This window comes from Acipenser ruthenus, chromosome 5 (genome assembly GCF_902713425.1).
Source record: "Acipenser ruthenus chromosome 5, fAciRut3.2 maternal haplotype, whole genome shotgun sequence".
NCBI classification, from domain to species: domain Eukaryota; kingdom Metazoa; phylum Chordata; class Actinopteri; order Acipenseriformes; family Acipenseridae; genus Acipenser; species Acipenser ruthenus.
Genome location: NC_081193.1, coordinates 14,966,270 through 14,993,525, shown reverse-complemented (window position 1 = coordinate 14,993,525; position 27,256 = coordinate 14,966,270). Strand labels below are relative to the sequence as shown.

Below are 27,256 nucleotides of genomic sequence, written 5' to 3'. Positions count from 1 at the left end.
GTGAGGGCCAAGGGAAATTGACAGTGTTTTCTGTAAAAGCTATGTTGTCTACAATGTGTGGTGGAAAAATAGTGGATAAACTACGGTGTAAGTATACTTAATAATAATGTATTATTTGAAGACAATGCTGTTGAATTTCATTTGTGACATGATTCTCCTGAACTGCAAATATACATTATGCTTAATTTAACTGCAATTAGCAATTCCAATTTACAAGTATTGCAAATACAAAACATTATTTTTTTGGAATAGACAATAATGAAAAACTTATACCTAGACTGTAGTGCTGAAGCGTATTGGAAAATGATTAATTGATACTGCAGTGAGTTTTACATTCATTATATATTATGTGGTACAATTGTAGAATATATTACATATGTGCTGTGCTGTGCTGTTTCTCTCTGGGTAGCTATTACATCATTATCCCTTTGGTAGTGGTTAATTACATATTTTATTTGTTTTCAAACTATCTTTTGTTTACTTGCAATGCCTTGACCTTGTCTATATAACTTGGTGCCACTGTTTCTACAGTATAGGGATGATCTTAGACTTGGGGAACAGTGTAGCACAGACTTGTATGCTATTCTCATTAAGTGGTAAAGCTTACCTGTGTGTTGTTTAACTAAAGCGTCCAAGTGCATGTGACACCTAAATCATATTAATGGTACCTGAAATGTAACTCCTTAGAGGTAAGAAATGTCTTAGAAAAGCTAAAACCACTTACCCACTCTACTTAGATCTTCAGTGTTATTCCTCCTTTTCTGTCAGACTGCAAAATTTATGACGTACTTTTAAATGTGATACAGCTCCAAGCTCAGCAAACTTGGCCATGAGTAAGCTTTGAAGATGCAAAGATATATAAAAAAAAAGAGTTTGACATACGGTACTATAACTGGACTTCCAAATAAGAAAAACTGACAAAATGCAGCATTAAAGACTAATCTTACAGTAGAAATCAGTGGCAAAAAAATGAAACCTCCAGGTGGAGCCATGTACTCAGTGGGGTGCTGCAGGGATCTGTGCTTGGACCCCTATTGTTTCCTATCTACGACATTGTTTCAATGACTTCAGGGTATAATCAGCAAGCTTGTAAAATTTAGATGACAGCTTCCAGCCACAAAGGAAATCCAAAAGGGTGTAGACCACATACACAACTGGGCAATAACGGCAAATGAAATTCTTATTTGCATCTGGGGTAAAAAATCTTCAGCCGGTTTGGTTTGACAAACCTACTAAACCTGGCTGGAGACTAACTTTTTTTTTTTTTTTTTTTTTCTTTGTTGTGGAGCAAAGGGATTCTGATTCTCTCGACCGCCTAAACCTGACTCATCAACTGTGCTTCTCTTTTGAACACTTTTTAAACTGAACACCCCACAGAAGGAACTGCTGTCCAATGCCTGCCTGCCCTTCCCTGAATAATCACGCAGCTGACAGCATCCCCAGAGAGCTCAATACGTCCAGGATGTTCAAATAAGAAACGTTGTTTACAGTAAAAACAGACACATCCCCATGGTGGGGCCCAGTCTCTGCCACCCCACCCTTATGAGCTAATCACAGACTGAACTATCTGCCGGGAACATAGTATGTGTTGGTTCAGTTAATCAGAGGTTCAATTTTGCCCAGGACTACACTGCAGAGAAGTTGTACAGCCAGCAATAAACCATTCTCAATTATTAAAGTAAATAACTACAGTATTCTGTTAGCAAAAATGAAAAATGAAGCAGGAATAAATAAGCAAATACAGTACAGTAAAGTACCTGTCAAACAGTTTAGCTACATACTAAATAAATAAAGCCAGTGGGCTGAAACCCGTTAAGACATTTGACTGTTTCTTTGTTTGGTTTAAGAGAGACACCGTTTTCCAAAAATATTTGGAAAGTATTGCGACACAGTTTCTGTCTAGTCCTAGGTGTCCCAAAATACCCATATACACAAAATTGTATGTCTAGTAACCATCTGCTACTAAGAGCGAGTTGAACCACAGTCTGCCGCTGTTTCCATCGACGGAAGAATTAAATCTGCTCATGGATATGTATGCCTCAAAACACAGAAATGTATTGCAACACAATAATTGTGTCTTACAAAGGCATAATGCAATATATTATTCAGTTTAGAGTTAAAATAACGCCACACACAATTGAGTCTTGTTGTATGTCACAGTGCGTCATTTGCACATGGGTGCTTGGTATCAGACAGACAGGTCTGGAGCAAATTCTCTGTATTCTAATTCTATTTCAAACCTGATTCCATTTCAAATCACATGTGTATCTGCTGGTGGTGGAAACAAGTAGAACCGATTTCAGATCACTTTCAGCTCTGTCTCCGTGGCAAATGGAAAACCAGGTATTGGTAATGACTGACTTTTATGTGGTTTTTAAGAGAAAGAACTAGATAATGTAGTCAGCAAGACCTGTTGATTAACCTTATGTTTGTTTGTTTGTTTTTTTCAGACATATTTTCTCAGATTTCAGACTCCAATGGAATGATGATATATACAAAGTTTGATCAGTTTTTGAGAGAAATATTAAAGCTCCCGACAGCTGTGTTTGAAGGCCCTTCTTTTGGATACACAGAACATTCAGTTCGAACGTGCTTTCCACAACAGGTAAGAAAAAAATCCCCATCTTCACCACGACTACAACAATTGCCTGTTGAAGTATTTTCTTAACCTCAGTGACATTCTGCAGCATATTTGAAATTATTTTATTTCAGCACCTCATTAACTACGAAGTATAGGCATAAAGCATTTTAAATTGCTGTTCTAAAAATGGGATTTCGAGTCTGAAAGTTGGTTGTTGTATTGGCTGTTTTGTACAACAGTGTACGTAACTTAATCTGCCTTGACCCCAGAAACCTAATTAAATTGCGGCAAGTTTTTTTAATTACAAGCTGAATAAGACACCCAGATCCTGGTATCTCGTTGCAGGCTCAAATATATCATTGTGGATAACAAGACTCTGAGGAGATACATTACTGTTCTCTACCCCAGACTTGATAGGCCAAATTCTTCAATACCAGAAGGTTCAGTGAACAAAAAAGCAAAATTATCTTTAATAAACAGATGGTGCCGTCTGAGATTTGAATCACTAGCTTATACTGATCTGATCTTAGTTGTTCTCTAGCTTCTACAGTAGAAATAGTGTGCAATGATGTTTTAGCAAAGAGCATTTTTATAATTTTTTTTTTACTATGGCCTTATATGGAATTTGTGGCATTGTTGAATCAATACTCTACAGATCTGACATTCAATGTAAAGCCTTACTAAAACCCTGTGCAGTGGAATTTGAGAGTTCCATCCAGCCCTCTAATCACAATACAATCTGATCACAATTCAAGGTTCTTCCAGGTGCATATGCTAGGCAGCATCCATCACATGCTGCTACCTACAGCCAATCCTATTAGAGCTTACGTCGCTGGAAACAACAGAAGTAGACATGATTTTTTTAGAAGGAAGTTTTGGAGATTAATACAAGAGCTCTTACTGTACTAGCAGATTGTTGTTCATTTTACAAAAAAAATTGTGCAAATGCTTTTGGTGTCACCAGATACCCCTCCTTTGGTTTTTTCATCAAGCCAGTCTGTTTATAGACTATTGTGGCACAGTATTACAATCCTCTCTATACTGCCACTGTTAAATCCAGGTCTTCACTTTGGGTAAACTGGACAAGACACCTCAAGATTGTGCAAGTTGTTCATGTTTTATTTGTTTATGTATTTTTTTTTAAATTTATTTTTTACAAAACTGGGTTATAATCTCTTTTTTGGGGGGGTTTGTTCCAGAAAAAGATTGTGCTGAATGTGTTTTTAGATGCATTAATGGCTGACCCACCTCCGCAGTGCCTGGTCTGGCTACCTCTCATGCATCGACTGGCCAATGTGGAGAATGGTAAACTGCATTTCTGTTCTTATGAATCATTAAGTCTCTCTTGGTCAATCAAAATGCCATCTTTTGCAGAATTTTTTCAAAGTAAAAATACTGTTCCTAAATCATTGATAACACTCGTCCATAACTTATTTCCCTGGTATCTTTTATCAATACAAATACATCACTTCAAATCACTGGCATTCACTAAATATAGAGCAACCATATTAAGAAGGGAAAACAGACATTATCCTACTGGTTGAAGTCCAAGTACAGTATAAACATAATTTATTTACGAAAATTGTAAGAGAGCAGTTTAATTTTGCCACAAGCTATGTTTTGAACAGATTTTCTGTATCTCAATTATGTACAGCAATATTTGCCATAATAAAAGGAAACCTACATCATTCTGATCTTCGATTTTCATGTTGAAGGCCTGGTTATGAAATCTTACCCCGGTTTTGCTTATTTTCAGTCTTCCATCCCGTGGAATGTTCATATTGTCGTAATGAAAGCATGATGGGGTTTAGGTACCGATGCCAGCAGTGCCACAATTACCAGCTCTGCCAGAACTGCTTTTGGCGTGGTCATGCCAGCGGTCACCACAGCAACCAACACCAGATGAAGGAACATTCTTCTTGGGTAAGCAACATTCTTTTGCATCGAATGCAAATTATAAAACCCAGAGTCTCCACGTCCAGTTGTTTCCACAAACCCAACCTAGAGTATAATATTTTTTTTATAATGATTTATAGTGTATATTTTTTGTTTGTTTGTTTTGTTTTTTAAACCAGTTATACTTTGGTTCCAGAACCGTGTCTCATAACTTTATCCTCCCCATTTGAAACTCGAAAGCTTCTGGACAGAAGATGAATTACTGTATGTTGTGATATAAATTCTTACATTCTTTTGCTTTAGTAAAATATAGTAATATATACATAGTCTAGTAGCTCATTTCCACTGCGGGCCAGTGCTGGCCCTGGCCAAGAAAAGTGAGTTTCGGTGCTTTTTCCAAACGTGGCCAAGCTTGGAAGTTCTTGTCCTGCGTCAAAAGGTCACTCTGTGATTGTGGGGTAATATTGTGCTGTGCTTTAAAAAAACCTGTAGCAGAATTACATTCAGAAAAAAAACTGCCTTAGCAATGGATTCTGCAAGTGAAAGAATATTCGGCGCTATTTTTATTTTTGCTCCACATACGATTTTAGGTGGCATTCTCAAGATCCAGTTGTCTGAACCCTCTGACTTCCATTACACGAGAGTAGATGCTAAAACTTCATGCTGATTTAAACTCGGCTCTCGCCAAGATAAGCACCAACTAAGACGTAGCTTTACAGTAAACTAATGTGATCCATATGTGTCTCCATCCATTTGCGCTTACTTCCATATGATGATGTAGATATCCTTCTGTCTGGTGTTGATGGCTGAAGTGTAATGCTGGCTCCAGGGATCAGCTTATTGCCTCCCTAGCGCATCAGCACACACAACGGTTGCGATGCTGGCTCCGGGGATCAACCACAGTGCGGTCTCCCCAGCACATCAGCATGACAACGGTCTGGATTGAGTTAAGTAGGGTACATCTCTGGGGTCTTCAAGTGGGCGCCTTCCGTATCTCGGTGTTTCGTCTACTAGCCCATGACACCTCAAGAGGGCTCGACTGTGATTCTGGCGTCCCAGCATCACCCCCCTCCGTCCCCCACTCAACTCAGCCCAGCTTACTTACCCGTACGTCAGCGTTTCTTTCTTTCTATTGTGATTGAGATCACTAGCCAGAATCTTTCCGTCTTAACCACAGCCAGTTGCTGCTCTTCTCTGCTGCTTCAGATAAGTTCTTCACTGTGCGATGCAACTCTTGGCCACTGAATCCGACTTCTCTGATAAACCGGGTTGTAGAGTGTGCCACAAATCCTCGACAACCCACCTCCACCTCTAAAGATAGTGATGATGATTTAATTCCATGCTGTATTGCATGTGTGGTAATTTTTTTTTTTTTGCTGTCAGTTTGTGTGTTTGCTTTAAAATAATAATTAAAAAAACTCTACAGCCAATGCACTAGTGAAAAAAGCTTGAAATGTGTAGCTCGGCTTCTTATCTAGCACAAGTGATGATGTAGTTCCCTCAGGTACTAAATAGTAAACCAGGCCAGAAAAAGCGTCCGAAACCGACCAGGGCTGATGTGACCAGCAGTGGAAACACCCTTCTTTAGGGTCGGCAGTGTAAATAGGTAAAAGAAAGGGTTTATGTTCATAAGAACAGTGAAGTTCAAAATAATAGTTGATACACTGAAAGCTGTTCAATGCATCTCGTTTTCAAGATATCGGGTAAAAACCTCATCAAACGTATGTTAAGTAACTTTAAAAAAAGTTTTCAGATGAAGGAATTCTTCTTGCTGTTCAGAAGTACATTGACTACTGTAATAAATTAGATGCCGATTTGATATACAGTGCCTTGCGAAAGTATTCGGCCCCCTTGAACTTTGCGACCTTTTGCCACATTTCAGGCTTCAAACATAAAGATATGAAACTGTAATTTTTTGTGAAGAATCAACAACAAGTGGGACACAATCATGAAGTGGAACGAAATTTATTGGATATTTCAAACTTTTTTAACAAATAAAAAACTGAAAAATTGGGCGTGCAAAATTATTCAGCCCCTTTACTTTCAGTGCAGCAAACTCTCTCCAGAAGTTCAGTGAGGATCTCTGAATGATCCAATGTTGACCTAAATGACTAATGATGATAAATAGAATCCACCTGTGTGTAATCAAGTCTCCGTATAAATGCACCTGCACTGTGATAGTCTCAGAGGTCCGTTTAAAGCGCAGAGAGCATCATGAAGAACAAGGAACACACCAGGCAGGTCCGAGATACTGTTGTGGAGAAGTTTAAAGCCGGATTTGGATACAAAAAGATTTCCCAAGCTTTAAACATCCCAAGGAGCACTGTGCAAGCGATAATATTGAAATGGAAGGAGTATCAGACCACTGCAAATCTACCAAGACCTGGCCGTCCCTCTAAACTTTCAGCTCATACAAGGAGAAGACTGATCAGAGATGCAGCCAAGAGGCCCATGATCACTCTGGATGAACTGCAGAGATCTACAGCTGAGGTGGGAGACTCTGTCCATAGGACAACAATCAGTCGTATACTGCACAAATCTGGCCTTTATGGAAGAGTGGCAAGAAGAAAGCCATTTCTTAAAGATATCCATAAAAAGTGTCGTTTACAGTTTGCCACAAGCCACCTGGGAGACACACCAAACATGTGGAAGAAGGTGCTCTGGTCAGATGAAACCAAAATCGAACTTTTTGGCAACAATGCAAAACGTTATGTTTGGCGTAAAAGCAACACAGCTCATCACCCTGAACACACCATCCCCACTGTCAAACATGGTGGTGGCAGCATCATGGTTTGGGCCTGCTTTTCTTCAGCAGGGACAGGGAAGATGGTTAAAATTGATGGGAAGATGGATGGAGCCAAATACAGGACCATTCTGGAAGAAAACCTGATAGAGTCTGCAAAAGACCTGAGACTGGGACGGAGATTTGTCTTCCAACAAGACAATGATCCAAAACATAAAGCAAAATCTACAATGGAATGGTTCACAAATAAACATATCCAGGTGTTAGAATGGCCAAGTCAAAGTCCAGACCTGAATCCAATCGAGAATCTGTGGAAAGAACTGAAAACTGCTGTTCACAAATGCTCTCCATCCAACCTCACTGAGCTCGAGCTGTTTTGCAAGGAGGAATGGGCAAAAATTTCAGTCTCTCGATGTGCAAAACTGATAGAGACATACCCCAAGCGACTTACAGCTGTAATCGCAGCAAAAGGTGGCGCTACAAAGTATTAACTTAAGGGGGCTGAATAATTTTGCACGCCCAATTTTTCAGTTTTTTATTTGTCAAAAAAGTTTGAAATATCCAATAAATTTCGTTCCACTTCATGATTGTGTCCCACTTGTTGTTGATTCTTCACAAAAAATTACAGTTTCATATCTTTATGTTTGAAGCCTGAAATGTGGCAAAAGGTCGCAAAGTTCAAGGGGGCCGAATACTTTCGCAAGGCACTGTAGATCTCATAGGGTATAGGGTAATTTAACTTTGAAAATTGGCACTTGATAACAGGACCATTGCTTAGTTCATGCTGGTATGTGTTAGTAGTGTATTTCTGGAACATAAGTACTGTTTAGAAAATGACTTTGCTAAGCAGCCTGTGCATGTTAATGAAGGTATGTGTTATCAGCCCTCCTGACTGTAATGTGTGGTATGTTGTTTGTCATGATTATAAAAGACTTCCCAGCTGTTTTGTACTCCCACATGAAATCTTACACAGATGAATCTGCTCTATTCATGCTCCCAAAGCTGCCACACACTCTGAATGCATTGTGAATCAAGATAACTGGAGCTGCTGCCTACTGTTTAAAAGCAAACATAGCAGATGGTATACTGATTATGTGTTTTGTGATGCAAATTCAACACTTTAATTTGCTATGGTGTTCCATCCTACTTATTACAAATCTTTTTAACCCCTTCATGGAACTGACCCAGATTTCTTACTGTTAGAATATAGTCTCAAGGAGTCATTGGACCTTGAATGATGTACTTTCAAAACCAGTTATAAAGTGCCAGTAATGTGTGTAAGATACTATTTTTCAAAAATGTGTTGGTGACACATTGTCTAAGACAGGGGTGCCCAGAGTTCCTGTAGCAGAGGACCGCATAGCAAGGCTACTGTGGGACCGTTGGCCAAATTGCATGGATTGCAAATCTTAGGTACCTTTTTCAAGTGAATTTTTTTGTGTTGCTAGCCATTTCAATATTTCAGCTTAGAACATAAGAACATAAGAGAGTTTACAAACGAGAGGAGGCCATTCGGCCCATCTTCCTCGTTTGGTTGTTAGTAGATTATTGAACCCAAAATCTCATCAAGCAGCTTCTTGAAGGATCCCAGGTTGTCAGTTTCAACAACATTACTGGGGAGTTGGTTCCAGACTCCCACAATTCTCTGTGTTAAAAAAGTGCCTCCAATTTTCTGTTCTGAATGCCCCTTTATCTAATCTCCATTTGTGACCCTTGGTCCTTGTTTCTTTTTTCAGGTCGAAAAAGTCCCCTGGGTCGACATTGTCTATACCTTTTAGGATTCTGAATGCTTGAATTAGATCACTGCGTAGTCTTCTTTGTTCAAGACTGAACAGATTCAATTCTTTTAGCCTGTCTGCATATGACATGACTTTTAAACCCAGAAAAATTCTGGTCACTCTTCTTTGCACTCTTTCTAGAGCAGCAATATCCTTTTTGTAGCGAGGTGACCAGAACTGAACACAATATTCTACATGAGGTCTTACTAATGCATTGTAAAGTTTTAACATTACTTCCCTTGATTTAAATTCAACTCTTTTCACTATATGTCCAAGCATTTTGTTGGCCTTTTTTATAGCTTCCCCACATTGCCTAGATGAAGGCATTTCTGAGTCAACATAAACTCCTAGGTATTTTTCATAGATCCCTTCTTCAATTTCAGTATCTCCCATATGGTATTTATAATGCACATTTTTATTGCCTGCGTGCAGTACCTTACACTTTTCTCTATTAAATGTCATTTGCCATGTGTCTGCTCAGTTCTGAATGCTGTCTATAACATTTTGAATGACCTTTGCTGCTGCAACGGTTTTTGCCACTCCTTCTATTTTTGTGTCATCTGCAAATGTAATAAGTTTGCTTACTGTACCAGAATCTAAGTCATTAATGTAGATTAGCTTAAGACATTACAAACTTAATAAATACAAATCATTTCTTAGTATTTACTCCCTCTGTCAATAACTTGTAAAACCATTAACTGGAGACATTACCATGTATTCCTGTTAAAATAACTCCCTCTCTGTAATGCACATATAGTGAAGCAAAAATTAAACTTTCCGTGAATTAACCATGTATAAAGCACCATGTAATCAACACTATTTTTTACAACAAAAAAAGGTAACATTCCTACTCATGGATCATTTTAATGAGCAGTTTTTAAACTATAAATAGCCAAACAGCAGTCGGAAGTTCAGTTCCGCGTGACAGACAAGCAAACCAAGTGCGAGAAGGAGAGCGGGTCGGGAGAGGGGAAGAGGGAATGGGCTCGTCCGAGGTTCGGCTGATGGAGTGGGCTGAAGTGAAGCTGAAGTTAGACTGAGAAGTTGTTTACAGTTTGAACAACACCTGTACTGTATTTACTGTAGAAATATTGCATGAATCACTAGTATAGGGAATTGGGGGACATTATAGCAAGGGAGCACTGTGTGTGTGTGTGTGTGTATGTGTGTGTGTATGTATATATATATATATATATATATATATATGTATATATAAATATATATATATATATAATATATTGTGATGACGTGACCCCAAGGTGTAGTAAACCACAGGTAGGAGACTCGAGTTGCCGTTCAACAACACTCTTGGTGTTCTTTTATTTATTTATTTTAATTCACTATAACAAAACAAACAAACAAAACAAAAGCCTAACTCCGGCTAGGAGTGCTAACTCAACTTTTATAATGAAGCCCTGTCTAACCACGGGACAGCTATCTGTTTACCCGTAACAAAAAACAAATATTAAACTTAATTTCTTCAACAACGCGTTTTGTTATCTTTTGTTTTTTTTCTCTCCAGATCCACACACATGTGCCCTTCTTCCATACACCTCCCCCAGACGGGTTGAACCTCTTTTTAAAGGGCTTGTCATTAAGTCCAGCTGCCAACAATAAATCAATTAACTGGGCCATCAAGCCAAACCCTGTGGCCTTCTGGGCAATGTAGTTTCTTCCTGACTCCCTTGTAGTGAGGCCAAGACCTCTAGTGGTTGTACAGTGCATTCACAGGGCATAAAGCTCTTTCCATCCTCAACCTTATATAGTGCCCTTGAATGACTTTATTACTATATTAACAATGACAGTAACAGTAAATTCAATAAATTGTCAAATTAAATCATTAGCATGGTATGTGCTTACGATTGTAAGTCGCCCTGGATAAGGGCATCTGCTAAGAAATAAATAATAATAATAATAATAATGTGGGTTGAACTAAAAACTGTGTTTTTCACTCTCCTTTAATCTACAATCGATTACTGTTGAGTCGATGGTTATTCTACATTTCCAGTCAAGTAAGTTATCTCTGGCTTGGGTTTAGTCATCGCAAATAAACCATGCTATACCCACCGCCTCCACAATAATCAATTGTATCTTAAACTTTAAAGGAGAGTAAATGATGTCATTATTTTAGAAAAAATGATTGCTGCCACCTTTTCCTCTGCTTGCCCACGTATTGATGTGCATATTCTGTTTTGTGGTGGTGTTTAACATTATAGTCTTTTATGACTCAAATGGACTGTTTGCATAGAAGACCAGAGAGGTTTGCCCTCCTCTTGCACTTTATTTTTCCTGATGCTGCCATTGCTTGTGCATAACTATCTCATAAACTGGCATGCACGTAGAAACTGTTGCGTCAGTCATTGGTGCAAAAATATATTCCTATATTATTATACGAGTTCCTACGTATACCTCTACGGACACCTCTGCTGTATAAGGCTGCTGTAAATCAAGTGCTTGCCAGCTGCGCAGTTCATTGTGGGCTACATATAAGGTTCAATTGGAGAGACACTGCAGGCCGCATTAAGGTGGTTGTCTGGCCACAGGGGAGACCGGGGACAGATGTAACATGTTTTTTACCTCTCTCTACACTTTGCTAGTGTTAATCCATTAAAATTATATTTTAAATTAAGAAGAGAGCATGGAATTGGGCAGGGATCTGTAATACTAAGCGGGCGCAAATATTATAATGGGATGTAAAGATTTTGTCTTGCACTTGGGCAATTGCTGACCCTCCAAAAACTTTGCATCTCCTCTTAGAAGGTGCAAACCATTGTAGAAACAAGTAATTAAGCGCTGTATAAAACCACACACCTTCAGAGACCTGTCATTGGCCTCAGGGTGGCAGATGTGGTACACTTCCTGATGCGGCAACGCTTGGCTCTTGTTGAGGACAGGCAGGAAAACCTTCGGAGGAGAAGGGCAAGACGAAGACTCTGCATATTCAAACCCAGTGTCACTTTGTTTGAGATGTCGGAGGATGGGGTGGTAAGGCGTTATCGTCTCACTCTGCAGGTCATTCTAGACCTAGCTGAATTTCACCTTTTCATCACCTGTGACTGTCCTGGTAACACCAACAGCATTGACTTTCTCCACTATAGAGGACCATATGGCCTCTTTGGTAGCATAACTGATGTTGGCTGAGGCTTTTCCAAATATCTCAGTTTCATGCTGTAGGGTAAGGACTTTGCTGCCCTTCTATTTTTTTTGTTTGGTTTGATTTTTGTGCTCCACTACTGCTCGCTCTCTCACCTCACCTCACCTCTGGGCTGTAAGTGTGGCCACTAAATAGCCCGATGCACAGGCGGCGCTCATTGCGACCCTCATTATCATGATTGCAGCTCATTATTTGTGCGTGTTGAGTAATTTGCATTGCTCTTAAGCTTACATAGGCCGCAATGCAATGCAAAATAATTGCCTGGCCGCTAGGCAATTGGGATTTTGCAGATGCAGTTGTTTGCACTACGCCTATCCTTACATTAGCCCCTCAGTCAAGAAGCTGCAGTGAAGCGCTGTTGTGCACATTTATTAACAAACAGAAAACACAGGAACAAAGAAAAAGGCACAAGGGCCAAAACAAAAGGTTTTAACAAAATACACAAACAATACTTCGTAGGCTGGGCATTCACCTTCATTACTATTACAAACCAAAAGACAGTTACACTCATCTAACTCCCTCTCCTAAACAAAGGATCCCCCCCCCCCTCTTTTATACAAATGGCCATTCTCCTATTGGCACTCAATTACCTAATTGAAGAATGGCCACACCTGTGATTGTTGGCAGGGACAGAATTAACCCCATCCCTGCCAACCTTACATTCCCACACACTATTTATACAAGCAGGGCTTTTGCCCTGCCACAAATAGTAATAAAAAAAAATAGCTTGAATGTCAGGTGATTGAAATAATACATTGAGGAGATTATTTGGTTGAAGACTGTTAAAATGAATGTCAGGTGATTGAAATAATACGTTGAAAAGATTATTTGGTTAAAGACTGTTTAAAACATTTCTGGAGAATTGTGACATGAGGGGTTTGTTACACACGTGGGTCATCACTGAACAATACTGAGGCAGACACAGAGCATTGTGTGTTGACATGCCACACAGGCCCACAGATTTAATAACACAGGTGCTGCCACTAGGGTACCAGCAATGGTAGCCCAAGTGTCACATTTAATAAATAAAACAAAGTTAAAAAAAAACAAAGCTTTGCTGCACAAGGCGAGCACTAGTCCCACTAAAAGAAAATTCCCACTCCAGGAACCTGCTGCTCCTACATAAACCCTCTCTATACATTATTTGGGATCATCATCCCCAAAACTAACCTATCCCTGGGCTCCCGGAGTCCCGGCCTTCTCACGGTGACTCCCGCCTCTTCACACGGCCTTGGCTGGGCATTTCCTTCATGAGCACCGTCTTGCAGTTCAAGGGTTCCGTAGTAGTTAATCCTGTGGAGTGGACGCTCTCCTGGGTTGTGGTCGGGTGCAGGGGTAGATGCTCCCGGGGTTAGTGCTGGCTCCATAGCTTCAGCTCCCGGGTTGATACGAGTCTGGAACACAACAAACAAAACACAGCAATCTTCTCTCTGCGCCCGTCTGTATGGCTATGGCTGTGCAGTAGCCTCAGGCTGTAGTGCAGACGCTTTTTGAGCTCTGCGCAGCTCCCGATCAGCTCAGCGCTGGGGGAGCCCACCTGCTCAATTAGTCCTGTTGTGCATCCCAGCTGCTTCCCTAAAGGCACACATGCACTCAAAGAACCAGTGATACGCTCTCCCTGTCACAGGAATTAAATGGGAACGCTCAATTTGTACATGTAACGGACTTGTTGCAATAATGTTGTTAATTGGCCTGCGCTATAATTGGTTGAAAAGGTTTAGTAAGAAAGAAATCCTATCAGGTTGTGTGTATTGAATCCTATGAAGGCGTATTGTGCAGTTTTGTGAATTTAAAGGTAATTTTTCCTACATTTAAAATGAATCCCTTTTTAAAAATCTATTTATCGCATCTTATAACGCTAAACAACATAATGAAGTGTGGAGTTGTTTAAATGTGGTGCTCACATTAAAAGATGGATGAGAAGTAGTAAAGATTGCACAACTGATACTACATAGAATTCTATATAAATAGGGATGTGGCATACTTCATTTCTGCAAATATACCCTTTAGTAGTTACAAGGTGAAACAACTTCCATAGTAAATATACATTTTTGACTGTCACTGTCAAAACTCCCATCTTATAGACATAACTAATATATCATATTTATTTACAGGCTTCTGTATTCTTCTACATAGTTTATAAAGAGCACACCTGTATACTGTACATGTTATTGTCACATAATTTAATGTGATGTAACAGCATTGGATTTTGGTGGATTTTTCGTGATTTGTTTTTCTACTTTCTAGTGAAATCCAAGGCTTCTCAGATTAATGTAAAACCAATTCCCAGATTTAAAAATAGATAATGAAAAAGTAGCCTTTAAATAAGAAGACATTCTATTTTTTATTATTATTCATATGGAATGACAAGTGAAGCCAGACCTTTTCAGAAACAGCTGTATAAATATGATAACAATTGCAGGGTCCAGAATTGCTCACCAGATGGCAGTAAAATCTTCCAAATACTGTACATTGTGTTTTCAGTACTCTGATTTGAGGTTGAAATAATAAAAGTGGGTTTAGAATCTGTTGATACTCCTTGGAGGGTAACTTTAGTGTATTTGTATTTGTTAAAACAAGAAGTATTACACCTGTAAACCTGTGCATGCATGTCACAAACAGAGTACTGTACCAGCATATTCATTTCTACAAAACAGTAGTAACATCTTACTCAGCAGTCTTGATAAGGGGCTCAACAGCAGGAAAAAAAAGAAAAAAAAACATGGTATTAGCTGACATCACAGACATATCGTAACATAGAAGGACGGGATATGTATCATGTTTTACAAAACCGTGTAGTAAAGTAGCATTAAAAAGTGGTATTAAATACATAATGCCCTAAGACAAAGAAAGGTTACCAAAGATGCACCCTTCCCAGGTAGGTAGTGTAAATGAGAAGTGTCCTGTTCAAAGGATTTAGTAGCAATTATTGCCATAGTCTTTTACTCGAAAGAAGCATGTCAGAATATTTTTTCCCCCCGGTGGTTGAATGTTGTAAATGAAAAAGGTTTTATGGGGGGAACAAAAAACAGTTTTATGCATACCCAAATTAATTTTTTTTTTTTCTGTGAAACCACTAAGTGGGCTTTTAAATGGTAAGTCTTAGTTTTTCATTTAAATGCCGAAGCGACTCATCTTTATTAATTTAAGTAGTTACTCGTCATAACGATTGTAATAGTGTCTCCAGAAAAACACTTCATTATAGCTTTAATAAAGATTAGTCACTTATTAACATGTGGCGATCACGTATTTTCTGCTTGTAATGAAAAATGAAGGCTTGGCATATTTAAAAGCCCAGTTGTTTGACAGAAAAAAATAACTAAATTAAATCAAATACATTGCTAAATTAAGTCCTTGTCACAAAGACGGCCGGAGTGGGTGGCGTCAGACCAGAAGCAGGGAGTAAACAGACAGAGACGGTGGTTGTGATGAGCTGAGTGCAATGGCTGCACTCAGTGTTTAATAACAAATAAAAGGGTTGAAAACAGCACAAAACACTGGACACGGCACTACACGCCAAAATAAATAGACATACAAAACGGACTAAACACTTAACAAACGGTGCACGGAGACAAACAAACACGGTGAGTACAAACACTTCTCTTTACGATTTTACTTTACTTTTACTCCTCTCTCTCTCACCCGTTCTCCTCTTCCGAACACCTAACCCCCCAGTGAGTGAAAATGTGTCTCTATATATACTGTTGTGCTGGGATTCAATTACTAATTAATTATTCACTTGAATCCCAGCACGTGAATTAATTCTGTGCAACCCCGTGCTCACATATACATTTAACCAGCACGTGAAGTGATGTGCCATCCTCGTGCCTAAATACAAATCTACACTTTTTAAATACACGTGAAACACAGACCCGTTTATATCCCGTGTACCAATCTATACACCAACATTTACACGCGCAACATACAACACATAACACAAATGCACACAGGGGCGGGGCGCTTTGCCACATATACCCCCCCTTGTGCGCAGCACACATGGCCTCAACGGCCACCTCCCCCCTTAAAAATCCAGCAGTCCAGGACAAAGTCTCGGGCTGGGAAGGGAGGCTTCAGTGGGCCCATGGCTGGCCATGCTGTCAGCACCCCTGCCGGTAGTGGCACGGCTGACAGCCTGTTGGTCCCATCCTGCAGCGAAAAAGCTGCGGGGGCAGGTGGTCCCCCGACCTCCCCCTTCTTCGTAGCCGGCAGCTCCCTCCTGTGGGGCTCCGGCCACAAGAACTCCTGCAGCGAAACTGCTGCTGGGGAAAGTGGTCTCCAGACCTTGTCCCCCTTCTTTGTAGCCGGTAGCTCCCTTTGGTGGGGCTCCGACCACAGTACTGCCGGCAGCGAAGAAGCTGCAGTGGGAGCAGGTCTCCGGACCTCCCCCACGATCTCCGGCAGCGAAACTGCTGCAGTGGGAGCAGGTCTCCGGACCTCCCCCACGATCTCCGGCAGCGAAACTGCTGCTGGGGTTGGTGGTCTCCAGACCTCCTCCCCCTTCTTCGTGGCCGACAGCTCCCCTTTCTGGGGCTCCGGCCACCGTACTCCCCGTGGTGGAGGTATGGGAAGCAGAGACAGCTCCTGCTGTTCTGCTTCTGGCAGTGGCAGAGGCAGAGGCAGCTCCTCTGCTCCTGGAAGTGGCAGAGGCAGCTCCTGCTCCTCTGCTCCTGGAAGTGGCAGAGGCAGCTCCTGCTCCTTTGCTCCTGCTGGTGTAGGTGGCGGAGGCAGAGGCAGCTCCGGCTGCTCTGCTCCTGCCGATGTAGGTGGCGGAGGCAGAGGCAGCTCCTGCTCCTCTGCTCCTGGAAGTGGCAGAGGCAGCTCCTGCTGCTCTGCTCCTTCCAGTGGAGGTGGCGGAGGCAGAGGCAGCTCCGGCTGCTCTGCTCCTGCCGGTGAAGGTGGGAGCAGCGTGTAGTCTCCCCCTTTTTCAGGGGACTGGTGCTGCTCTGCCTCTCTTGCAGCGGACTGGTGCGGCTCTGCCTCTGAAGGGGAAACCAGCAGGCATTCTTCCTCTGCTGGTTGTGCTGGGGAAACCAGCAGGCATTCTTCCTCTGCTGGTTGTGCTGGGGAAACCAGCAGGCATTCTTCCTCTGCTGGTTGTGCTGGGGAAACCAGCAGGCATTCTTCCTCTGCTGGTTGTGCTGGGGAAACCAGCAGGCATTCTTCCTCTGCTGGTTGGGCTGGGGAAACCAACAGGCATTCTTCCTCTGCTGGTTGTGCTGGGGAAACCAGCAGGCATTCTACCTCTGCTGGTTGTGATGGGGAAACCAGCAGGCATTCTTGCTCCGCTGGTGAAGGTGGGAACAGCTGCCTCTCAGGCTTCGGATTCCCGCGGTCCCCCCGTCTGGGCGCTGGACGCTCGCGGTCCCCCCGTCTGGGCGCTGGACGCTCGCGGTCCCCCCGTCTGGGCGCTGGTTCCTCCTCTTCATACTGGGTGGGGCATATGGCTAACGTGTGCCCATAAGCCCCACAGCCAGGGCATAACTCTGCTGCGAGGTTCTTTAAAAAAACCTCCCAGCCATCATCCTCGACCTCCTCCCTTTTGGGCTGTGGACGCCCCGACTCCTCCCTTTTGGGCTGTGGACACTCGGGTTCCCCCCACTCGGGCGTAGGACGTTCGGGTTCCTCCCACTCGGGCATAGGACGTTCGGGTTCCTCCCACTCGGGCGTAGGACGCTCAGGCTCCTCCCACTCGGGCTGTGGACGCTCAGGCTCCTCCCACTCGGGCTGTGGACGCTCAGGCTCCTCCCACTCGGGCTGTGGACGCTCAGGCTCCTCCCACTCGGGCTGTGGACGCTCAGGCTCCTCCCACTCGGGCTGTGGACGCTCAGGCTCCTACCACTCGGGCTGTGGACGCTCAGGCTCCTCCCACTCGGGCTGTGGACGCTCAGGCTCCTCCCACTCGGGCTGTGGACACTCAGGCTCCTCCCGCTCAGGTACTGGAGAGGGCAGCGACTGCTCCTCTCCCTCTTGCTCACTGGAAGGCATCCCTCCCATGTCTGCAGCTAGGTAACCCAGCACCACAATGGTGAGGTCACGAACGGATGCCGGGTTGTGCTGTTGCTCCCAGTCCTCCCATCGTTTCCCATCTCGCATCTGCAGTGCGTGAATAACCATGGGGAGGTCACTGGCGAAGTTCCCCTCGGGGTGCACCAGCCAGTCCAATATTTCCCGGGACGGTGGGGAACCCGGTGGCAGTGGGGGTAGAGGGGTGGCTACTGCCCCGTTGTGGCTGTCCTCCTCCCAGCCCAGCATGCAGGATGAGGGCTGCAGCTGTTGTTGTTGCTGCTGCTGCTTCTGCTGCTTCCTGCAGCTCTTTCTTCCCATCCTCGCTTTACTATTTTTTTTTTTTTTTTTTTTCACAAAACCCCCTCTCCTGGTCTGACGCTTGGAGGCGCTATTATCCCACGATGACACCACGTGTCACAAAGACGGCCGGAGTGGGTGGCGTCAGACCAGAAGCAGGGAGTAAACAGACAGAGACGGTGGTTGTGATGAGCTGAGTGCAATGGCTGCACTCAGCGTTTAATAACAAATAAAAGGGTTGAAAACAGCACAAAACACTGGACACGGCACTACACGCCAAAATAAATAGACATACAAAACGGACTAAACACTTAACAAACGGTGCACGGAGACAAACAAACACGGTGAGTACAAACACTTCTCTTTACGATTTTACTTTACTTTTACTCCTCTCTCTCTCACCCGTTCTCCTCTTCCGAACACCTAACCCCCCAGTGAGTGAAAATGTGTCTCTATATATACTGTTGTGCTGGGATTCAATTACTAATTAATTATTCACTTGAATCCCAGCACGTGAATTAATTCTGTGCAACCCCGTGCTCACATATTACATTTAACCAGCACGTGAAGTGATGTGCCATCCTCGTGCCTAAATACAAATCTACACTTTTTAAATACACGTGAAACACAGACCCGTTTATATCCCGTGTACCAATCTATACACCAACATTTACACACGCAACATACAACACATAACACAAATGCACACAGGGGCGGGGCGCTTTGCCACAGTCCTATATATAAATAAATGTATAAAAACAATTAAGTAATATGAAATAGTAATAGAATCGGCGCTAAGATAATGGTCTGTTTTGATTAGAGGGCGAGCATTAATTGCATTATTACAGAAATGTTATACAGTCTAATTCAAAATGTGCATTGTATACAGGGTTGGGGGGAATATTGAGAATACACATATTATTTTTGTTTTATGAATTATTATAAGATACACTCTTTATTTGTGTAGTCAGGGTGCTGTGAGTATTTACATACACATCTAATATAAGATACATTATTTACTCTGTGTATTCTTGGTATTTGTGTAACTGTCAAAAATAAATACAAATTAATACAGTCTTAGTAAACTGGGAATACTGCTTGAAGACATTTACATCAGCAACACCAAGTAAGATATTCTGTCCTCTTGTAAGTCACAGTATCTTCTCTACAGTCCTTCAGAGATGTTACTTGTTTATTGTAAAAATGGAATAAAAACAAATGTTAAAAGCTACTGAATAAGAAAATAGGGATGTGCCAATTTAAAGAATGGGACCATTAAAAACTGTAAAACACAGGGTTCCCCGATGGCATTAGCTGGTACAGTGTTGACTGGTAAACGATCAGACACAGACAGATACTGTCGGGGGCAGTAGGTCACTTCTAAAAATAAACTTTATAATATAATTTATAATTACAATATAATTTACTTTGTGTATAGCCTTAAAGGGCAGCCAATTTACTCCCTGGAAATGTTCACAAAGATGAGTGCTAGAGCAGGAGAGAATGAATGAATCAAGCCATCTATCTGTTACCAAGATCGTCAAGCTTAGATAGCACGTTTTCTCTGACTGACCTAAAGGCTAAAGACTACGTTAAAAAATACATCGCCATACACTCTCTTGCCTTGAGGCAGAGGGAGTTGTTATTAGCTTTTTTATTTTAATTTTTATATAAATAATACAAAGCCTGACCGATAATAGTTTCATTTTATAAAATACATTTTTTTTAAGCCTGGGTTTCAAAGACATGTTTATAATATTTGATTTCCGTATTAACATTTTATAGTATTTCATTTTTGGTTTTGTTTTTTGTGTTTTAATAAAAACAGACCAAGCTAGAATTGTATATTCTGGTATCAACAACCATTGCTTCATACAGACTTTATCATAACATCTTCACTGTGTGAAACGAGGCAGGTATGACCTACTCCAGTTTAACTGTTTTCCTTGCAATAGGATAGGATAACTAACTATTCATACAAATTAGTTCTATTACTGCTTTCAGAAAGGCAAAAGCAGATTTATTTCTGCTTTACGGATTTATGTTCACACCAAACTGAAAAGTGCACCCATGCCTAAACTCCAGGTGTACGAGTGAGAGCATAGAGGGAGAGATATCCCTTCATATTATTATTATTATTATTATTATTATTATTTTTATTATTTATTTCTCAGCAGACGCCCTTTTCCAGGACCACTTACAATTGTTACAAGATATCACATTATTTTTACATACAATTACATTATTTTTTACACATTATTTTTACATACAACTACCCATTTATACTACTCCACACTGCTGTCCGTATCATATCATTTAGTTTACATCTGAGTAAACTAAATTCTTCTTTCGTATTGCATTTTAAAAGCAGCGGACCGAGTTTATAGCTGAATGTTGAGTTTGGGAAGCCATTCGATGGCGTCTGGAGTCACCAGATGAGTTCCGTTTGTACCTCCTGCAAAAGTGTGTATTGGGCAGTGATCAGTGTTGTGAGTGATGGATTGCTCTTCACCGCAGTCACGATTAGGCGACTCGTTAATTCCACACGGCATAATCTTATTGTACTCTTGGAGAGTGGCAGAGTCTTTACTCGTGTTCGGTGGTGGGATATTGGAGAGTACTGGTACCCACGGTAGTACTGTAGATTGAAGTGCATCACTGAGCGGCGTTGATTTGTGTGTCGACAAACCTTGTGTACGGACTGTTGCACCAGACGGGCAAGCAATACTCTGCTGTCAGTAACACCAGTGCAGTGTTGATGTCCTGAGGGTACGAGCATCGCAAACCCAGCAAGTCCCCTCAAGTATCTTGATGATGTTGACCCTGGATTTAGTCTTGTTGCTGGAATATTTTGAGGTGCTGACTTTGAGTGATTTCATGGCCTCCAAATTGAGAGACAATGATCTCCATGAAGTACTTGATACTTGTAATTTGCGAGATATGGAATGTGAAGGACGGACAGACTTTTAGCATGAATGCAGATATTATCATTGTCAAATAATATACATTCAGCTTTCCCCAATTAAATGTAATAGAAGTCAAGGGAAGGCTCGCTACTTCCTTATGGGAGAGAATGAGAGCAAAAGCTGATTAAAAACAGTGCAGGAAATATTATTGAAACTGTGTAAAAACGTACTCGTGCTCCCACGAAGAGTCATTTTTATTTAATTTAGAAATAAGTATTTTCGTTCCATTTAAAAAAAATAAATAGTTAAATATATTTTGTTAAATTATTTTGCTGCCAATTTCAATAAATGTCACAAAACTTGAGTTTCAATGACTACTTCTTGTTTCCTTCACAGAAATCACCTGCAAAGAAGCTCAGCCATGCGATAAGCAAGTCTCTTGGATGTGTTCCAAGCAGAGAACCCTCTCATCCTATGTTCCCTGAACAGCCAGAAAAACCCCTCGACTTATCGCACATAGTGTAAGTAGTGGGACGCTTTAATATGTATCCTATAAAATTCTTCTACTGGTGTATACATTATTGCATGATCTGACCCCAACCTATCTGTCCGTCCCAATTGTCCCTCCTGCTCCAAAGAGAACTTTGCGCTCGTCTAGCGCAGGAATGCTATAGATTCCTAGAGCTAATCTCAGAACATTAGGCTAGAGAGCTTTCTGCTGTTATGCCCCAAAAGTTGAAATCCGACATGCAGACTCAACTTTTGGACGGCTACTGAAAACCCATCTGTTCAGAGCTGCCTTAAACTGTTAGAACTGTCCCCTGTTCTTTTCATGTGAAGCGCTCTGTGATGTGAATACATGAAGGATGCTATATAAATGCAAGATAGATAGATAGATAGAACATGCAGTACTACATTTGAGTTTACATAAAATATGCTCGGTTTGTGTTCTACCACAGCACAGGAAACATTTGTCACATTAATAATCCTTCTTGTACAGGTTTGTTTTAAATTAGGCTTCACAGATCTTGAGCCGCGTCACATGCAGAACTCCACATCATGTTAGAGACTGTTTTGTTATCAGAAATGTAGAAGTATCAAAAAAAAAAAAGGATTTGATGGGAGCGGATATATGAGGATGGGGTAGTTAAATAGCTTCAAAAACAACCATTACAGCCTGTTTTACATCTCCACTCTCTGTTTACTGCAGTCATTACCCAGGCTCCTAATGAAGACTTGGAACTAAAATGTTAAGAATACGCCTGCAATTTCTTATTTATGTGTGAATGAATAGAGTGGTGCTTTAGAAAAAGTATACAAGTTCTGTTTGCAAGTTTTATAATTTTTGCCTGAAATGACAGTTGTCTTGTTTTGTGTTAAGCCAGTGGAAATGCAGTACAGTATTTTTATTAAATAATGTGCACTGTACTGTATTATTTAAAGATTACTCAAAGTATTTTGGTGTAGACCTTTGGTTTATTTGTAGATGTCATTTTTGATATTTATTTACAGTAAACATCTAACTAGAAAGAAATAGAACTATTGATAGAATTCATGATACAATCTGGGAATGTAGTGAAGTGTGTTCTCTGGCCCATTGAAAAATGTATTGTATGTTTTACCCTACACTGTTCACTTAATAAAAATAAAAAAATCTTGGAATTTCAATCATGGGGCAGGACATCTATTGCCCATTTATCCCAAACAATATCTTTGTATCCCTGAGTTGCCAGTTTTGGCAATCAGTAGTATTCTGGGCTAATGGCGCCATTTCCATTTAAGTCTTTTTTTCCATTAATGCTTTGGAGAAGAATTTTTAGACCATTTCGCATCTCATAACAACCAACCAGTGTAAACAGGCAGAATTACGTTTAAAATGACATGGTAATTCAGGAGGCCCAAGCAAATTATCCAAAGCTAAGAAGGAAGCGAGTTTGACACATTAGGGAAGTAATTAACGGGCAAACAAACAGGAAAGAAAAGTGGGTTAGAGGAGACAAGGAAATTAGTTTATTCTGCCAGCTCTGTTGGTCTAATAAAACGGGTTGTAAACATGGCATATGAGTAGCAATTTAAGTTGCATTTGCTCTTGGACTCAGTTTTGAGTGATGAAGACACAGAGGTTCTTTGTTTTGTGGGCTGTCGTTAACTGCAGGTACTTGCCCAGGAAATTTAAAACTCAAAGTTGTTTTTAAATATAGCAATAAACTGACACTTTATTTATACCTTAAAAAGTATCTAAAACTGACAAACAGCAGAGCGCTTTTTGTATTTGCGTTGCCTGCAGCTGCAAAGGAATTGGCACCTGTGGTGTTTCATCTATGTTTAGAAGGGGTTGTAGGAACAATTCAATTATTGATAATTTAATGTTTATCTGTATTGATTAGTTCTCTTACTGACAATATTTAATTGACGTGTTACAAAGATCGAGGTTTTACTATGAACACACATTCACGTGCAGACACAAGGAATGTTAAATCAATAGTAGTATTTTATTAAGTACACAAATAATAAACAGAAATCAGAAAAGTTAGAAAGTAAATCTCTAAGCACAAAACACAATTTAACTCTCAATGCCTTAACTTGACTTGCAGGCAGTTGAAATATGACACCGCCTGTCCTCCTCGCACACAAACATCACTCGAGCAAGCAAGCAGGCTGTGACGTAATAGCTTGCTCACACACACACACACACGCCCACATACAATCACAGCTTCAGACTGAAACAATGGAAAATGACTAAACTGACCACAGCAAAACCTTCCTTGTTGCACAGAGGGAAAACAAACCCTAATGTAGTTCCATTATGTGCATTTATTGAGCAAGAATGCCACAGCGATGACTCGATTAGTCTGGTGTCAGTTAATTGGAATCGACACTGTCTTTTGCCTTTGTGCTCGTGCTGCATTTTCTGTTGTGTATTGCAAAGATTAAACAAACATTACTAGGTTCCTTGAATTAACCAAAGTTGCTTTCCCCCCCCTAACAGATTATAATGGTTAAACACCCACTTTTTGTTCTTGTTTATTTGTATTCTTTGCATGAACCAAAGAAAGTATAGCTAAGCAACATGAAAATAACTGTAACAGAATGACTGGTTCTTACATTGTACTCATAAGACATGTGTGCTTTTATCTTATCTAGCTGCTCATTCAGTGCTTCTAGGCTTTTTATCAAATGCCCCTTTTTTGCTGCTTCAAGTAGTTTTATAAAGGGACTCTACTGCAATCTTTATGTTTTTAAAGATGTCTTCCTAGGATTTTCTTTCCCAAACATGCTGTGTTAGTGTTACATCTGTTTCTCTGAAGCATTCAATATAACTTCATTTGTATGCATACCATAAATCTTTATCTGGTAGCTTGAGTCTTTCAGCTTGAGATCAAATACAAAATCAAGGTGGGTTTATTTGTTTTTTTAAAGATTCGCTCCATTTGGTATAGAATGATACATGACAGTATCCATTTTCTCATTGCTGTTTCCTATCAATGCAACAAATAACACCATAGATATGACTTTTCTACTGACAGGAAATATAACTGAACATATTTCCACTATTTTTATAGCCTCCTTTAAGTCTTAATAATTCCGTAGAGGAGACAATCTGTTTCAAACACCAGCATTAGCCATCAACATGTGGTCAACAAGAAGAATGAGACAGACCATTCAAAACATTTTCTAAAATTGACAATGATGTCATGCAAATTGAAGTAACAGAACCTCTTTTATGTATGTCTTTGTTCACTCTGTCCAAGGAATACTCAGCGGGAAACAGTGACATGTGACATCAGAAGTCTCTTTGTGACCCTTTTAAAAAAGGGTACATGAAAGACCATATTTTGTATAAAAAACAGCATACAGTATTTATCTGTCTTGCTTTATAGTGCTGTCCAAGAAGCAGTAGATCAAATTCTATAACACTTCAAATTTGTAGAAAAAGGAGTGAGTGTAGTTGTGTATAAATGCCAATTGTACTGTACTGTACAATGCTCTGTTCTGACTCTTGGAGGCAGACAGTCTCGCTGGTGGGTAGCAGAATACAACCAACTTGTCAGTGCTATCCAATTATTTTTGGGTTCATTGGATTTTTTTTGTTCTACTGAACTAATGATCAGTGATGGATGATTATTGGCCAATTGCATGGCTGCACGCTTTACCTAGTCAAATACTGTAAGCACATGAACTTCCCCTGATCACAGTATTGTTAACTGATCATAATCAAATTACTGGCCATCCACCAAAATGTTTCTGTCTTTTGACCACACTGACTGTGTTACTGTATCAAAAGAGATTCTTCTATGTTGAAGCTTTTTATTTTTTATTTTTTAACAATTTTAAAGACCAGAACAAAAAAAAAAAAGTAATAGGGAGGTACTGGTAAGATTGACTATTTTTAATCAGGATATAGCTGTTTACAAATACAGATGTTGAGCGAGAAAATAGTAATTAATTATAAAGTGCCTGGAGTAATATATAGCCTGTTGTCAACCTGTATAAAAAATTGGAGTCTCATTTCCTAGTTTATAGGATAATAAAATTCAGTAGAGCTACATGAATCTTTTAAATGTGATTTGCAGCTCATTTGGAGGCATGCAAACTGTAATCTTTACCCCACTGAGCTCATTTTCTTGCATACAATATTTTAATTTAAAATGTAGGGCTTTGTTTAGTTTTTTTTTCCCATTACATCTGAATGTCAGTTTAAAAGACCAGAAGAGGCTTTCTGCTTTTTAAATGGGATGTGATGTCAGTTGCCATGGTGCTGTCTATAACTGTTATTTCTCTCCAGCACAGACCCCATAACCTTCTCCTGAGCATTCCTTTAGCAAGCTTCTACCAGACATCTGCTAGAATAGGGTCAGCGATGAAACTTGTATTGTTTACAGCTGTGTTGAAAACAGGAACATTATTATTTTTATTTATCATTTAAGGTCTAGATATAAACCTACTAGAAGTTGCCGTTTTCATCCCAATCTTAGTTCTTCTTCTTAATAATAATAATAATAATAACTTTAACTTGATATAGCACCCTTCACACCAAGGTGTCTCAGGGTGCTGCACAATATGATAAAATAAAATCAGGAACATAGTAATAACAGTAATAATAAAACAAAGCAAACAATAAACAGTCATTTTAAAAACAAGTAAAATACAAATAAAAACCAATTCCTAAGATCATAAAAACAATAATTACAAAAGCATTACAAGTTTTAAGAATAAGTCCACAGGATCACTATAAATAGGTTGCCGAGATCTTAGGAGTGGATTTAAAATTCAACACTGATGTGGAGTCTTGAATGCAGCCAGACAGAGAGTTCAAGAGAGAAGGGGCAACAGTGCTGAAACTACGCCCACCAAGAGTAACACATCTTGGAACCAAAGGCTTTAGAAATCCAGAACTTGATGATTTGAGCTGTCTTCCATGGATGTAAGGACTGAGAAGGTCCATAATGTAGCTAGGACCCTGACCATGCAAACCCTTGTATGTCAGCAACAGAATCCTTGAAGGCAACACGAGAATGAACAGGAAGCCAATGCAGACAAAGAAGGACTGGGGTGATATGTTCTGACTGCCTAGTGTCTGTCAAGACCCTTGCCGCTGCATTTTGCACCATCTGAAGACAATTCAGAGAATGAATAGGAAGACCAGCAAAAAGAGAATTGCAGTGATCCAGTTCTTAAATTCTAAACAGCTATGTGTCTTTTTCTGATGATAAGATGAAACTCAGGCCAGCTGATTCAAACTCGGTGCCATTCTGAGACAAGGGGGCAGAGCTAACAAAGCACACACAGACACTCACACAAAAGCAAAGCAGTCCAAACTGCGACAGCGTGGGAGAAGTGTTCTGTGGAAAAGTGTAGAGCAGTTTAGAAGCAGTTTGAAAGCAGGTTGACAGC

General features: G+C 40.5%; 1 protein-coding gene across 8 annotated transcripts in view; it reads left to right on the top strand.

Annotated features, from left to right (window-relative positions):
• LOC117402845 (dystrobrevin beta) overlaps window positions 1-27,256 on the top strand; it is a 143,943-nt gene that overhangs the window by 47,226 nt on the left and 69,461 nt on the right. For 6 of the 8 annotated variants that reach the window (XM_059023715.1, XM_059023717.1, XM_059023714.1 and 3 more), the window contains 5 exons: window positions 2-87; window positions 2,451-2,605; window positions 3,781-3,886; window positions 4,338-4,504; window positions 21,758-21,882. In XM_059023715.1, the coding sequence (XP_058879698.1) occupies window positions 2-87; window positions 2,451-2,605; window positions 3,781-3,886; window positions 4,338-4,504; window positions 21,758-21,882 (639 nt within the window). Of the gene's footprint in view, window position 1; window positions 88-2,450; window positions 2,606-3,780; window positions 3,887-4,337; window positions 4,505-10,520; window positions 10,836-21,757; window positions 21,883-22,571; window positions 23,030-27,256 lie in introns of those variants that run through there. The other 2 variants (XM_059023720.1, XM_059023719.1) reach the window with 2 other exon arrangements.